At 39.6% G+C, this 17,246-nt stretch overlaps 1 protein-coding gene across 1 annotated transcript; it reads left to right on the top strand.

Annotated features, from left to right (window-relative positions):
- The first annotated feature begins 714 nt into the window (after positions 1-714).
- On the top strand, positions 715-16,548 carry lrrn1 (leucine rich repeat neuronal 1). Its single transcript, XM_044172162.1, has 2 exons — positions 715-1,120; positions 13,386-16,548. The coding sequence occupies exon 2, from the start codon at positions 13,547-13,549 to the stop codon at positions 15,698-15,700; it is 2,154 nt and encodes a 717-aa protein (XP_044028097.1). The 5' UTR covers positions 715-1,120; positions 13,386-13,546; the 3' UTR covers positions 15,701-16,548.
- Positions 16,549-17,246: the final 698 nt, after the last annotated feature.

Genomic DNA, 17,246 nt, shown 5'->3' with positions numbered 1-17,246 from the left:
TGACTCATGGTGCCTAGATCATGGCTGCATCAGTTGGAAAATCATAATGTACGCAAGTTTCAAGGAATGGATCACTAAAAAATCAAACTCAGGCAGGTTTACATTTACTTCTGAAGAATGGTCACTCAGTAGCATTCCATTAAAAATGGAGGCATATAAAGCTCTAAAGAAAAGCAAGTGCCAACCTTTTGATCATAATAAAGACTAACAAAGGAAAAAATAGCAAAATATTAACAGGGTTGGGTCGCTGCTTAATATCCAATTTTCACCTTTTCACCTTTCCTCTTAAGTAGCTACGGTTGGAAAACTCTTCTTATTCCACACTGTTTGACAATATTACACATAGCTTACTTATTATGTATTAGCTTGTTCCAACTCTTTGTTGAAGCTTTATCATTACAGAGGTAAATGTTTAAACCCAGGACACTTTTTTTATGGATTCATTCCATCAAATGAAGCAATTGTTCACAAACAAAACGCAACTATTTCTAAAATAATAATATTAAAAAGAAGAAATGAGGCCTAGGAATAAGAAAAACATTCAGAGCTCCCAAAAGTCTCGTTTGTGATCTTTTAGTGACACAAAGTAACGCATTGGTATATCATCCTTGTCTGAGGAGGAGGCTGAGAGGAGATTCCCCCCTTCGCCCCATGCCCCGCCGCCCTCTCCTGTCTTTGTTCTCATCACAACAAGCCCGGAGCAGATGGTGCTCTGCTTTGCTTGGCCGACACTGACAGACAGGCGCTCTCAGCCAATAGCCTTCTGAGGACTCAGCTGACTGGTCTGGACAGTGCCAGGTGTTTTGATCATTTTCCTTCTCCATCTGTAGGAGGAGCAGGCGGCGGCAGCGGCAGAGCGGAGGAATATCGGGGCGACAAAGCGGTCGGTGGTGGGTTGCAGCAGGTTGGAGATCTCTCTGCAGACCGCACCATGCCTCTCTCCGAGGCGCCCTGGGACTGATACACAAGCGACAAATCTCTGTTAACAACCGCCCGCTGAACCGCCTAGGATACCCCCCCTTGGCACAATAACATTGATCTTGTTTATTGTTGTGTATTGAGCGTTTATCTGGATAAAGGACCTGTGCTCTTGGGAACATCGGACTAGAATGCCAACAAGGTGAGACCCCTCAGGAAAGGAAATGTTGGGTTTCCACTGCTGTAGCCTGCTAGTTTCTTTTTAAACTGCATTTTGGTTGGAAAAAATATTGGTGATTTTTTGGTGATGCGATTGGCAGCCACATCATCTAAACCCTCAATCAAACGTTTTGGTAGTAGATAATTGTTATATTGATGTGTAAAAACCACGCATACTTTGTGAATATGTTTCCATTCACAACAGATTTCCTTACAAGGGCGATGCGATGTGTTAGGATATATTTAGGATGCAGACACACTCAAGGGCATGATCAATTTTTTTTTTTTAAATTTTATAAATGCAGTCTGGTTTGAGCCTATCGCTCCAAGCTTGAAATCTGTTTTGAATCCCTATTAGAACATTTCACCTTACAGCATATTTGATCAAATGTATCAACCCTTTATAATGCGTCAAATGGTATTCCACAGAAACCAAACTTTGATCTCGTTACGGTAGTTGCCAGCAGGAGCTGCATGCGGCGTGCGCAAGGTTGTGTAGCCTAAATGTGATTTGCATATTAATGTTAAAGTATGTCGGCAGATGTCTCGATTCATCCGTTCTAAGCAAAAAGTCGCTGAGTCTTCTTCGAGGGAAAGACAAGGCCCTCTGTAAAAGATGCTGTGGTGAGAATGGGGTTGCATTGGCAGGGGGTCTATTGTGGTTCACAAACGCTGCTTCTGTCGCTGCAGCTGTTGCGCTTTTGTGATGGAGACTGCTGACTTGCATCACTCAACTTTAAGCAGAGGGACGTACTGTAGAAAGGCTAAGATGATAAAAGGATTTATTTTTAATGTTTGAATGTAGGGTTTTGCTTGTCCTGTTCAGTTTCTGCCCACAGGACTCTATTTATGACCTATTTTAGCAACAAAGTGCTGAGAGTCCTCTTTTCTGTGGACCTCTGGGTCAAATAAAAGTGAGTGTTCGTTCAGAGACTTCACAGTATAATGATACAAACGGGAAAAGTAAAGCAGATTCAGTTCAACACTATACAGCTTAGTCTGTTTAGTAATTTTGCGATGGCTTATATAATATAAACTTTGTCTTCATTGGTGCTTTGGATGCTGTTGTCTCAGAGCAGATTTCAAAGCGAGCAGAAGGCTAAATCATTCTTCAAAACTGAATGAACAGGATAAAGGATGTTCACATGGACAAAGTACACACACCTACTGCATACTGAGGCACACAAACACACACACACAAGATGTCTATATTCTTTATAACTTCGTGAGGACATAATGTGACAATAGGGTCAGTGTGTTGCAGGCAAGTGTGTGTGTGTGTGTGTGTGTGTGTGTGTTTTGTGGGTGGGGTTGTTAGGAGACAGCAGGGCTTGTGGGAGGGGGCTTCACCCCCCCCCAACATTTAGGATATAAGGCAGGGTGAAGAGGGAGGAGTTGGGTTATTGAGCTCAAGCCTCTACCATTATTCCTATAAGAAGGGCTGAGGCATTAACCATTTGTCCTCTGTGGGCTACAGGTCTCAGAGACAACAGACGCAGTTCAGCTCACCCTGCCCTCTATTATCTCCCGAGACATCAATGTGTTTGCTGCAGCCAGTACAGGAGTTAGGACATTTTTCAAATGTGTCAGAGACAGAGAGACACCTGTGCTTCCCTTTGACTCTGGGGAACAGGGGTGGAGGAGCCCCTGGTGAGCGGCCCTCCATGGTCCTTTACACCCAATCTGGTGCCAGGCAACAAAGAGTGATCAGGCCCAGCTGCCTGCATTACAACCCTAATGGAGTTTCATACACAATCATTAATATGAAATAAAAGCATTCATGACCATCACATTCACAACACTCAGCAGGTTTTTTACTTGCTTATTTTACAGGTATATAGTTAGTTTGAACCTGAAAGGTAGGCAGACCGGCAAACCTAATAAAGGTAGGATGGAGGGAGCATTAATGGTGGTAGATGCTTTGTTCCTTGCAATGGAGATGCAGAAAATGGCGTGGGTAGAGTTGTAAATATAAACTGCGGGAGCTAGCATGGCTAGCGTTCTAACAACAGCTTCCGCAAAGTTGTAAATTATAAAGCCTCTAATCAAACCCTTTAACTTAATTAACCTCTATCACTGTCCTGCACTCGCTACAGACAAGCAGCATTGCTCCTTCTCTGCTGCTCGTATTATTTCGCCGTGCAGTTATAAAACAAGAAATATGAACAAACTACATAGATTTCTCAAATGAAAGGTCACCCCGTCTCTCAAACCTGCTGGATATTGGAGAGCCTCGCGAATGTCAAAGTTCAATCAGATTGAATTCTGTGTGAAGCAAAAGGCAGATCAATTTGTGACCGGAAGCTAATACGTCTTGCCCCGTTCTTCATACAAATGAATGGAAAGTGAAATCTGGTCTGATTGCACCATAAGAGGAGGCGGCTGTAGATCAAGTGGTAGAAGCGACTATCCCTTAATTGTAGCTGGTTGCAGGTAATTGTTGGTGGTTCAATCTCCAACTCCTCCTGTCCACAAATTAAAGTGTCCTTGAGCAAGACACTGGACCCTGAAGTGCTCCCCAAATGTATTGTGTTTTAATGGAAATGCACAGAGCTTTATTTCTAATAATAGCTGCCCTACCCTTTCCCTTTTAATCTGGTTCAGTTCAACATTTTTTTTAGCTAGAAAAACACATTTTATGGCTCTCTCGTAATCATTAACCTTTTGAATTACAGGTATATTCACATATATGAGAGTTTGATGAAAAACAGCCTTTTGCAACTGATCATAGTTAAAGATGAAGTTCTTTTTTTACTCATGTTTACAAACTATACAAACAATACTAATGTAAACTAAACATTTAACAGTATCAGAACATTTCTATAGTGTTTGTTGTTGTGTTGGTTTGTGCTTTAAAAGACCTGTCAATAGTGATGTTATAGTGTTTTAAATTTTCATGGCAGTGCGAAACTTTTATTTACATTTACACTGCAGTTTGCTCTTCTTACCATAATACCTTATTAGCCGTTGTTCCATCAAGACCTTCAGTCTACCACAAATCAAATCATTCAGCTTGAAGAGAGGCTGAGGATTTCCTCAAAGTGTCCATTGAGATCTTACGCTTCCAGGTTGAAGGTGAACTACTTTAAGAGGTGCAGCAATCAAGCTGCTGTAAAATCAATACCATGAGTGTTGCTGACGATGAAGTGGCCCAGTTGTCTCCAACCGGGGGAAGACCTAATGTGAATCATCCGGCATGTACATTGGCACACTTACTCATACTCACACATATACAAGCAATCCAGCGGCATGTGTGCATGTGCAACGCGGTGTACCTCTTCAAATGGTGATCTGTTTGTCATAATGTGTGTTACTACATAATTGCCCTACATATTTTCTATCCTTATGTCAGGGGAAGCTATCCATACAGTTATACTGGACACACAAATGTGACATTGATTCCTCTCTGTCGTGCTCTGGACGTGCGACCACAGTTCTTCAGGAACAATTAAACCTGCTATATGCATTGTTTAAAAAGTATGGGCTCATTTTTCAACTTCTGCTTATTTAGTGGAATGTGGTATATTAAATCCTTGGAGGGAGGGGGTGGAGAGAGCATCTTGACTCCTTCATCATCCTAGGAAAAAGATATAGTTTACATGACCATAGTCTCCAAGGGAGGTGTAACTGTTTATGTGTCTGCTGGAGTCTGATTGGATATGTGTTTCCCAAGAGGCTGTAATATGTTTTTTTCTCTATTTATTCTGGTGTTAAGATGGAGACAGAGCAGGAGAGGATAAGGAAAGAGAGACTGTTGAGTTTTTACTGTATATATTAGGTGTATTCATCTCTTCATTTAGCTTTCTTGTAACAGTACCAGTCTGTTCTCTATATAGCATATCCCCCCTTGCTGAGTTTCCTTGTCACTCAGGTTCTGCCATCTAATTCGGGAGTGTTTTTGTCACCTCAATTTCGTTCAGTTTGTGACAAGATGTGTTTATGGCTCCCTGGGGTTGTTTATCTCATCTGCTCCACCTGTAATTTGTTTTCCCTCATTTTTGTTGTGTCTTTTTCTATGTATGTGCAGATGAATAAACTAAAGTTCAAAGGCAAACCTGGGCCAGCTGGGTTATATGTTCGTCTCATAAGAGAGCCCTAACCAGTTTAAATCGCATTTTGATTTTCTCATGTCACTCTCAGTTCTTATCGCAGTCAAGGAAGGATTTCCTTGACGGAGTGTCCTCAGACTGACTTGGACAGGAATTTGAAAACTGATCCTTGGATATAAAAGTCACTCAGAGCGGTTCAGAGGGAGGCTTTATCTTGTGTTTGGAGATACATTCATTTGGAAAAGGGCTTTCACATCTTCCATCACTCACATATTAACCAAGCTTATTTAGTGGGCTGACAGGATTGGGAAAATAAACTTTGATACATAGAAGAAAATGATTTATTTCCTCTCAGCAGTACTCATTACAGACACGTTTTCTCTACTTCAGAAGAAAACTGTATGTTCAATCCCTCTCCTGGATAAAAAGCTCATATGCTGAGCACTTGGGTGACCTGGATGAGTGCAGTTACTGTCATTATCATACATTGGTACAATGTCATTTCATTACAACTTTATAGGTAAAATGGTTGTTACTGTACCACCTACAGAGGTGTTTGGATATTTTTAGGCATCTTTGAACATCCGGATGCCAATTAACAAGTTGTATTTCAATATCACTATTAGTGACATTCTCTCAAATGTAAATGACAGGGATCATGGCTGTCAGATGTGTTCAAAGTTGAAATGGCAGCCTACTGTATATAATCATATTAGTTTTAGCCATTGATCCCACAAAAAGGTTCCCAGCTTTGGAGGTGACCCATCGAATTAGGATCCACGGAGAAATGTTTTTAGCAATACTGGCCAAATTCAAAATAACACAAATAACACAAAATCCAAGGCCTAAAACAATGCTCTTTTAGTGCTGTTACTTTAGGGAAAAAATGTAAAAATCTACTATCTGGAACCCACATTTCTGCAGTATAAGAAACGTAATAATCAAGGAAAAGCAGGGTCTCCTAACAACATTGTGTATGTAGTACCTGCAGCCAATAAATATTCTTTGCCATTACACAATAGCAATGGACAGTAGGTGGTGATCCTTCAGTAGAAAATAGTTCACAATTAAAAATCTTCACATTGATAAAATGTCTATAGATTGTCAAGAGTAATCAAATGTAATTATTGGATACTTAGGGCTTGTGGGAGAAAAGTATCCATCAACAGCACACTCCATGCTGAAATTGTCTGTATTTAGTATGCATGCTGTCTGCTTTGAGTATATTTCATTTTGTCACTTTTCTAGTGTGAACGCATTATGTACTAAAAAGTCTATGTTGTGAACGTTTTTTCCCTCAAAAACTGTGGTAGGGTAATGTACAGTATGTGTGCCCTGTAGTAGGCTGTGTCTGTGACAGCTAGACTGGGTTTGGGTTTTGTATATTTGTGTCACCAGCGCCTTCATCCAATGTGATACTTCACCTCATGATCTGATTAGCTGACCTAATGATCATATTAGCAACCTGTTTTACTATAAATATGGACATTAGAAATTTGTTCAGTGAAAGCACATCCATTGAATTCTGTAGCTGGCATTGCATCAAGACTGTGATGCAATAGGTGCAGAAGCCCCTTACAAAGGACAAATTAATGAATCAATGGATGCCTAAATTTCATCTTAACAGTATTAAATAATTGTGGAAATATAATGGAAATCACCAGAGCATTGCATAAATAAATATTCAAAATAGTCATCTGTACATAGGCTCTCATGTAATGCAGCTGTTCTGCACAGTTGTCTGTTACAGCCCATCCATGAAAATTAAAATGCTCATTTGTGTAATTTCACCATAAAACCATAAGATGAACTTATTGCATTTTATCCAACCACAGGAAATTAAACTTTAAGGGGTACTGCCAAGATCTGAAATCTGAAGCTTAAATTAGCAGTAATAAGTTCATCTGTCGTTTCTCCGAGGACCACTGTGACTACCATAAGAGAACCTTTGATAATCAGTGGTCTTTCTGCTCCATTAACTTTGTATTGTTAATTAGCATCAATGCACTAACTATCAACTAACTGACAACGATCACCAGCAAAACCTAGCATGGAAAATAATTCAATATCAGAAAGAGGGACTTTGTGAAATTGATCATTTGGCAAATAATATTTTCAGAATCATTTGATGAATTTGAAACATTTCTTAAGTATGAAATTATTATGTATATGAATATTTATCAATATTAAGTTAGGGTATATGCAGGATGTAGGTAGGGGTGAGGGAATAAAAACTCAAAGATCAACTCAAAGACTAGGTGACTGAAAAGTAGGTATACTAATAGAAAATAAATGTGTCACTGTGTCTAAAAGATGATAAATTTACATATTCAGATTCCTGATCCATTTCTGTGAGTTTAGTGTTAAACACCTGTCCAACTTGTGAGTTCTGTGTCTTTGATTAGTAAAAGCTGCACTACAGTCACGCCTACTGAACACTCTAAATAACAAAGTAGTACGTAGTGATCTGAAGCGGTTGGTATTTATTTCAAGTATCCCATACACAGGTTCAAAGGTGGTCGTGGTTAAAACCTCTGGGTATTTCCTTTTCCTGTCTTCCTGCCTTTGGTGTTGTGTTGTTGAGTGTTCTTCCACCTGCTGTGTGTTTTAAGATTTCCTGTGGCTCTGTGTCAGGATGTCTCAGCTTTTAGTTGTTGTTGAAAAATCAACCGACAGGATGTTGACACTGATTAATTTTTCTAAGTGCTTATAGTTACATCAGAACAGCATTATTATTATTTTAAATTTCAGCTAACCCACTTTTTACTTTGACAAGTGTGTCATATTTTGTGTGTCCACTATTAAAGGGGATTAGAAACTCATAAATCTTACATTGCATAAACGGGAGCTCAGACAAAGCTGTCAGCATTTACCGAATGGGGAGTATCTAAGATTAACCCCATTTGTGGTAAATAGACGAAGAAGAATGTGAGCAGACAGTTATATATTAAATCTGGTTTACAATCTTGATGCATAGTATATTTTTAACATAGGTAAGGGTGACAATTGGTAGTATATATGCTTCAGTTACAGTACCCTCATAAACACATTTTATGAAAAAAGAAAAAAGTCTAAGCTAAAACAAAGCTAAATTATCATCAATGAAAATGCAGTCGCTTTATCAGTCCGACCAGACAACCCGAGAAAAGACAACAAAGCAGCATTCTTTAAAATGAAGATGTAAATTATGCATAGTGTCTTGAAAAATGTCCCCATTTTGCTGTTTGTTTGTTTTTGTTTGTTGTTTTTTTGACAGAATAATGCCAGAAACTTTCTTTGAAGGTAATTTTAGTGGGATGACTGTGGTTCAGTAGCATGGACAGAACAAGCAACAAAAATGTTGAAATAAAATCATCTTCTGTATTCTACACAACATTTTTGTCAATGCTGTAACAAAATAAAAATATTTTATATATTGTAATGGGACAGAATATTTAGTCATTGACAAAATTACAAACAAACACTAAAGGAATTATTTTTGTAATGAGATTACCAATGAATTAACAACACTCCTCTGTGCTGTATGTGTCTTAGATTCCACTGATAAATTGCTTTAAATAAAGTGCAAAGTGACCTGTTTCTCTCCTCTGGGTTTGAATCCAGTACACTGCCTCTAGCTAATCTCCACTTCAGTATCTCCATCCACTAAGCCTGACTGGTGCAGCAATCGTCACAGTATACAGTGCTATAGCTTAAAGACAAGCTACTATACTATCCCTGTTTCACCCATGCTCCGCCCTGTCCCATAGGGAATCCTCAGTATACATGTTCCTGTCTCCCTGGTGCTGTTGCCAGGCAGTTTGCATTCAGACGAATTAGTCAGCTCTCTTGTTTGAAAGCCTCTTAAGCGCTATCTTCTTAAGCTACTGTTGACCATAAAGCTGTGTGGTGGAGAAGGCCGTGGTACTGTGGTGCTGCCGTATGGCTCTGCACTGGTTGGAGTGCCTCCTTTAGTAAATAGATCTAAATGAGTAATGGGATCTCTTAAAGGTGCAATGTGTAAGAATTTAAGAGATTTAAGGGTTTAAAACATTCAAAAATTAACTAAAATGATCAACAGAATGTGAAGAAATAATATTTTGTCAAAAACGTATTGTGTTGCAGAGATATCTACTTAAGTTAGCATGCTAACCAGCTAGCCCTGACCCGTCATGACTCGTAATACCACCAATCCCGGCGCGAGAGGAAAGTAACTGGCGGGGCATTTGGTTTTTATGGGCAGTTCCGTGTCCCTGCTGCTGTTGCTAGCTTGGTGGTAACGTCAAAGCTAATTAGCATTTCGTTATTGGAATCTACAAAACTGCTAGCGGTAGCTGATTCTTGTAGTGTGGCTGCACCTGCTGAGTGACCATCCTCATTAGGTGAGCTTTTCTTGTTGGTAAACCACTTTCTTATGTCCATTTCCACAGAGGAATTCAATTGCCAATACTTAAACCAAGCTAGCCAGACACTGGCTGAAGTGACGCATCATACTGAAAAAAAACATACAAAACTCTCGAGAGGTTGATGACGTCACCCATGTTGTTAACACAACTCAAAACCAGTCTAGCAAATCACCAGCAAAGGCTGTACTTAGACCATATTATCAGAAACAGAGCCAGTTGGCAAGATAGTTAAATACAAGAGAAACATTAAGATAAATCACATATATATCCAATAACAACAATAAATATAGCCGCAAGCAGCAATTCCGGGGTGCAAGCCAACACAGACCATTAGAAGTTTAAAGCTTTTGATCTGAACCTGGTCAAATGTGGCCTAAACATGACAAAAGCAGTGAAATCTCCCTTTTTTGCATTTTTACAAATAGAAAGAAGTCTGATACGTGTTATGCCACGCACATATTTTGCCCTTGTAGTGCCCCCTATCGCTCAATTTCAGGGCATGTTTCAGGTTCGTATGTGGACATATCCTGGAAGTTTTGTGATGATTGGACAAACAATGCCTGATTTATAGTCTGATTTGTGTTATGCCACGCCCCAGTTTTTGCAGTTGTAGCGCCCCCTAGTAGTCAATTTGATGTTTCAGGTACTTATGTGGACATATCCTGTAAATTGTGTGATGATTGACCCAATGGTTGCTGACTTTGGTTTTTATTATTTATGTGCTGAGTTCATTGGTCAATATCTTGAAAACTAAATAAGATGATATCAAGCCTTATACAACTTTTGATAAGCTCCATCCATATATATGATAATATCAATAATAATGCTGATTTCTCCTGGGAGGGCCAAATATCACTGTATACTGAATACCACTCAGTACCTCAAGAGGCGATAGTCCGATAGCTCAGGCCTCCCCCCAGTTTCAGCTGTAAGATGTATTCAAGCAGCGAATTCGCTACATTACACAAGCTCTCTTGGCTTTTTTAGTCTAATAAATAAACAAAATAAACTCACAAAACTTCAAGAAAGGAAACATTTGTACACCTATTTTCCTTATTAAACAGAAAAGTTTCTCTCTTTTTCCGAACTAAGACCAGCTTAATTGCCTTATTAACTCATCATAAAACACACTTCATTCAAACTCGACAGAAATAAAATAAAACTCAACAAAACCGTCTTAGTTAGTCTTTCCACTCTTCCAACAATCACCAACTCTGGTTTGGTAAAAAAAAAAATCCATAATTCACCGAGTTAGATGTAAAAAATATTCTGGTAATGGCTTACTGAAAACAGCGTGTCAAGCAATTTTTGTATCTTATCACGTTTTATATTTGACATAGAGGGGTTGAGCTTTGACCAATGTCTTGTTTGTATCTTGTGTTTTTACCATATATAGAAGATAGCTTTTTTTTCTGGTCTCCACCTGTATAAAAAGGAGACACAGAAGGGCGTAGTGCTCTTTTTTGTTATGCTCTTTTTGCTGTTCTAGTCTCTGTAGACTAGACTCTTTTTATATTTGATTTTCTTTGTTCTTGATTGACTATTTTTGTGTGAGGTGGATAGGATTTTTATTTGTTATCAGTTAATAGAGCGTTATTAGAAGCCTTTTGCTTTTTTGCATAGAAGATTTTGATAATCCATATCAGATTTGTTAAGCTTTAAATAAAAACAGATTGTACACTCTACAATCGAAATACAGTTCCTGGTTTAGGACTCTTCTCTGAACGCCGACTGCGACAGCCTCACATCTGAAAAGTAGGATGCTTCTTGGGATAGGCTTTAGTAATTATTTGATGCTAAATTGTCAAATTGGTGTTGAACAGCTAAATGCTAAAATTGAATCCTCTCAGTACCACTACCTGATGCATGATTGAACAGTTATAGTTCAATTATATGATTTGTTGCTAAAAGTATTGAATAATATTTGACTTGTTGCTAAAAGTGTTGAATAATATTTGGCTTGTTGCAAAAGGTATTGAATTGTATTTGATTCCTTGCTAAAGATATTGAAGTGAATTTAATTGTTTGCAAAAGGTATTGAATTGTAGTTGATTTGTTGCAAGTATGTGAACTGAGGATTTGTTTTTAATTTAATTATAGTATAGTATTCATACACAGTGAGGTTTAAAATGTAATGTAGCACTGGCACTGGAATAAAAGCTGTCTATTGTTTGCCGGAATTGATGATTTATCTTCCAGTCACTGGAGTAAGTGTTACTGCCATATGGGCAAGCAGATGCCCATTGTACTTCCCAGGAGCTTGCATTCGCTGAACCAAGCAACTGGGCTAGATCAGAGTCTCTAGTCCTTTCCCAACCCTCTTCTGAATTCCCTATTTGTAGTCATAAGTCTTAGAGTTAAAGATTGCTGCTCAAAGTTTTGACAATTTTCCTTCTGTACCCAATCATCCTGGAAAAAATACGAGCCTGCTGAAAACTTTTTTTTTTTCATGTTTGCCCTAATTTCAGAATGTTGAAGACATTGCATTTAAAATGAAGATGCGCATCTTTTTTTGCTTTCTTTGAGGCATGGCACATACTAATGTCTCAAAGTGTTTGATGATGTTCGGAGAAGCTAATGATCCAGTCCGTATGGGCCTGTTGGATAGATGAAAGCCCTCAATGGAATTTGATCTGTTTCCAGTAGTTCAGAGCAGTGTTTTGTGCATGTATTGTAATGAGTTGAACTTGCATTTTCTCAAAACTGTTGATGCTGCACATAACTCGCAGTCTCACAAGGATAGTGGAGAAGCAGTTGTTGTTCTTAGTCAGTCTGTTGTCTTAAGTAATTGCTACATGAATGATTATGTGATAATAACTCAGTAATTGTTACATACAACAAGGCTAAGAGTCTACAGTTGTCTTAGCTACTGTGCGGCTGTACTTAGACACAGTAGTGCTTTGAGCTAAATGCTAATGTCAACATGCTAACATGCTCACAATGACAACGGTAACATGCTGATGTTTAGCAGGCATGTGTCATGACCTGCTCTGCTCCCTAGTTTGTTTTCCTTTTAGATGTTTTTCTATGTTTCCTGTTTTATTTTCTATTTATCCTCTCGTCTCAGTAACTTCATTTCATTCCTTTGTGTTTCCCTCCAGTTTTTATTGTTTGCCCCGCCTTAGTTCCACCTGTGTCTTGTTATCTCCCCTCACCTGAGTATTTAGTCTGTGTGATTTCACTCCTTCATTGTCGTTCATCTTGGTTTATGTGCCTATGTTGAAGCCAATATTTATTTCTTATGTTTTGGAGTGTTTTCTTAGACCTTGCCTGTTTCATGGACTTTGGATTTTCTGCCTGCTCCCTAATGGATTTGTTTGCCTGTGTTTGGACTGATTCTTTGGTTTTGACCTCTGCCTGTCTCTTCATCTCTGTACAGCTTTGTTCATTGACTTTTATTAATAAATCATTGAACTGCATCTGTTCTGCCTCAGTTGTTTGCGATTGGGTCCTATCCCTCGAGTTCCCTGTTATCGTCCCTTGATCAGCAACGCTGTGAATAAACAAAGGTGGAGGGGAGATAACAAGACACAGGTGGAACTAATTAAGGTGGGGCAAGCAATCAAAACTGCTGGGAAACACACAATGACAGGAAGTGAAGTTACTGACTCAAGAGGAGACATTGACATTGGCATCCCGTGGGGCCTAGTAAGGTTAAGGTATTTCACAAGATACATGAATAAGTAGATTTGACCTGTTGGTGGCGCTAGCATGGCTAAAAATACAGTTATGTATTATATACCCTCTTCATTATAAACATGGGGTACACAATATTTTCTGTATAATAACATATATCTTTTGTCTTTCTTTCCAGATTATTCTGCGGCTCCAAGAGCTTGATGTGAAATTCTACCCTTACTTTCAACTCCTGACCATTTCACTCAACTGAAAGACCTAATCAGAGGAAAGTCTGGTTGATGACTGCAACGCACTCTCTCCCAAAGTCATCTGCCCCTCCTCTTGTCCCTCCCCAGTATGGCTAGACGGAGGTTAGACTGCATTCTTCTAGGCCAAATGTTTGCTGGCCTAATCCTGGTAACGATAGGACTATCCTTCGTCCAGAGCAATGAGTGTCCGCAGCTGTGTGTATGCGAGATCCGGCCCTGGTTTACCCCCCAGTCCACCTACAGAGAAGCCATCACTGTGGACTGCAACGACCTTCGCTTAACACGTATCCCGGGGAACCTCTCCAGTGACACTCAGGTTCTCCTCCTACAGAGCAACTACATTGCCAGGACCAGTGAGGAGCTGGAGCAGCTCTTCAACCTGACTGAGCTGGACTTGTCCCAGAACAACTTCAGTAGCATTCGGGATGTTGGCCTTACCAATATGTCCCAGCTCACCACGCTTCATCTGGAGGAGAACCAGATCACAGAAATGCCTGATTATTGTCTGCAGGACCTCAGCAATCTGCAGGAGCTTTACATCAACCACAATCAGATTAACACCATCTTTGCCAATGCCTTCTCTGGGCTCCACAACCTGCTCAGGCTTCATCTCAACTCCAACAAGCTCAAGACCATCAACAGCCAGTGGTTTGAATCTACACCCAATCTAGAGATCCTCATGATTGGGGACAACCCTGTTGTTGGAATAATGGACTTTAATTTCAAGCCACTGGGCAACCTTAGAAGCCTGGTTTTGGCTGGGATGGATTTGACAGACATCCCAGGAAATGCCTTTGTGGGACTTGACAATCTTGAGAGCCTCTCCTTCTATGACAATAAGCTGGTCCAAGTTCCTCAAAGAGCCCTTCAGAAACTACCTAACCTCAAATTCTTGGATTTGAACAAAAACCCAGTGCACAAGATTCAGGAAGGAGATTTCAAGAACATGCTCAGACTGAAGGAGCTGGGTATAAACAACATGGGAGAGCTGGTTTCTATTGACCGGAATGCTCTGGACAACCTTCCTGAGCTCACAAAGCTGGAGGCTACAAACAACCCCAAATTCTCCTACATCAACCGTCAGGCCTTTCACGATGTCCCAGCCTTGGAGAGTCTAATGCTGAACAACAATGCCCTGAATGCCCTCTACCAGTCCACAGTTGACGCTCTCCCCAACTTGCGTGAGATCAGCATTCACAGCAATCCTCTGCGCTGTGACTGCGTTATCCAGTGGATGAGCTCCAACAAAACCACAGTCCGTTTTATGGAACCTCTGTCCATGTTTTGTGCCATGCCTACAGATGTAAGGGGCATGCATGTGCGGGAGGTTCTGCAGAAGAATTTAACAAACCAGTGCCTGCCCATGATTTCCCATGATACTTTCCCAAGCCACCTCAACCTTGACATTGGCATGACCGTGGACTTGGACTGTAGAGCCATGTCCCAGCCTGAGCCTGAAATCTACTGGGTGACACCAATGGGGAACAAAGTAATGATGGACACCCTATCTGACAAGTACAGCCTCAGCAGTGAAGGGACATTGAGAATTTCTCGTATCCAAGTAGAAGACTCTGGCAGATACACCTGTGTGGCTCAAAATTCAGAGGGAGCTGACACAAGAGTGACAGCTATGCGAGTGAATGGCACTCTGTTAGACAGCACTCAGCTTATGAAGATCTACGTAAAACAAACAGAATCTCACTCTATCCTGGTCTCCTGGAAAATAAACTCCAATGTAATGACCTCTAACCTTAAGTGGTCATCTGCCACCATGAAAATAGACAACCCACATATTACTTACACTGCCAGGGTACCTGTGGATGTCCATGAGTACAACCTTACTCATTTACAACCAGCAACTGAGTACGAGGTGTGCCTCACTGTCTCCAACATCCACCAACAAACGCAGAAGTCATGCGTGAATGTGACGACGAAGCAAGCAACCTTTGCTGTGGAAATATCTGACCAAGGGACCAACACTGCTCTTGCAGCAGTCATGGGAACAATGTTTGCAATCATCAGTCTGGCCTCTCTGGGTGTGTACATTGCCAAGAGGTGGAAGAGGAAAAACTATCACCATTCTCTGAAAAAGTATATGCAGAAAACCTCGTCAATACCACTAAACGAGTTGTACCCTCCTCTTATCAACTTGTGGGAGGCAGACAGTGAGAAGGAGAAGGAGGGCTCATCCGAGACCAAACCCAGTCAGGTGGACACCACACGCAGCTATTACATGTGGTGAGAGTTACTATCCAGTGGGAAATACAGAGACATGTTTCTTTCAGGAGCACAAATATACATACTTGCTTCTTTGTGTAAAAGTGAACAAAGTAATTTTTTTCTTTCATGTTTCCTTATTTTTTCTTTGGTTCACTCAGACTTGCTCTTTAAAGCAAATGACGAACCGAGATTTTCAGATCTTTAGTTTAGCATATTGTCTTTTTACCTCTCACCCGTTTTGACACACAATATGGCAGCTTTGTTTAGCTTCCTGGACTTAGTAATCACTGTGCTTTATTTTTAGTACTTGTTTTGATTAACACAGCATGAGCATTGTCACAGATTCAGCAAACGCGAGCAAAGGAAAAGCTGAAATCCAACCCATTTTTGAAATGTTTCTCTGGCAAAACTGTTAGAGACTGCCATCTTTCTTTCTCTTGTAAAGCAGTTTCACTGTTGACTGTTGTGCACTGAAATATATATATATACTAATTTGTCTATCAACTCAAATATAAGCTGACAAAGTACGTTTAGACTTGATATACTGTCTATTGAATAATGTTAGCAGTTCCTCTGTAATGTTGTATCAGCTATGATTTGATTAACTTTTTGTACATTAAATAACAGTATGTTTTATTTAGATTTTAAGTTTGCAGAGCAGCTACTGTAAACCAGCAATAGAAATATGAATGTTATGAACTAGGTAAATAGATGTAAGGCTTTTTAAATTTCTTAAATATTTCTTTTCTTATTTTGCTAGAATGTGTCTACAATCACTGGTTTTGTTGTGGTTTACACACACACAAACATGTTGTTTATTGAGGAGCAAATTAAATAAAATCTTCTTTCCTCATATTTTTTAAACCATGATTTTAACATCAAGTGTCATTTTTATAAAAAGTACATATAGTTAATTATGCATACTGTATATTTAATAAATATGCTTTGGACAAACAGACATTTACAGGTTGAAAGTAAAGGTTTAAGAAATTGTTGCCGGGAAAAATCACCTCATTAATGTCTTACATTAGGATTTTATTAATTTCAGTGTGATGAGCGAAGCGTAGGTGTTCAGTTACAACCTCAGTGTTGATAGAGAGAGAATAGAAGATGCAGAATGCAGTCTGTTTGCCTCTGAAAAGCAATTATCAAAGAATAATTTTAATTCTAGTATATAATTATTCCACAATATGCCTCAGAGTACATACAGTAACTTCAAAAACAAAGAAATTAGTCACTCAAAACCAAGAAAAGGGATATAGTGCCTGTATCTTTTGTTCACTGTCTGTTTTATTATACCAGACATACCTCTGCATCTCCAAAGCTTTATAAAAGAAGCAGCATAGGGAGTATAATGCAGCTGAGACAAGATCGAAGGCGATGGTGATTATGGATAATGGACAGTTACAGTAAGTACGGACTGCAGAATTATTTGGCACCAAGGAACCCTGCCATTAGCCGCCAAATGTTTCATATTCTCAGCATTTTATATTGTATGTGGTATGGAATTTACAGCAAGTCTGAGACTACAAATTATTCATCATTATGCCATGTTGGACTTTCATTTG

Source organism: Siniperca chuatsi, linkage group LG2 (genome assembly GCF_020085105.1).
Source record: "Siniperca chuatsi isolate FFG_IHB_CAS linkage group LG2, ASM2008510v1, whole genome shotgun sequence".
NCBI lineage: Eukaryota > Metazoa > Chordata > Actinopteri > Centrarchiformes > Sinipercidae > Siniperca > Siniperca chuatsi.
This window is presented reverse-complemented; position numbering and strand designations above follow the sequence as displayed.

Excerpts from the sequence above, each read along its gene's own strand:
- lrrn1 (XM_044172162.1), top strand. The coding sequence starts at position 13,547 with ATGGCTAGACGGAGGTTAGACTGCATTCTTCTAGGCCAAATGTTTGCT.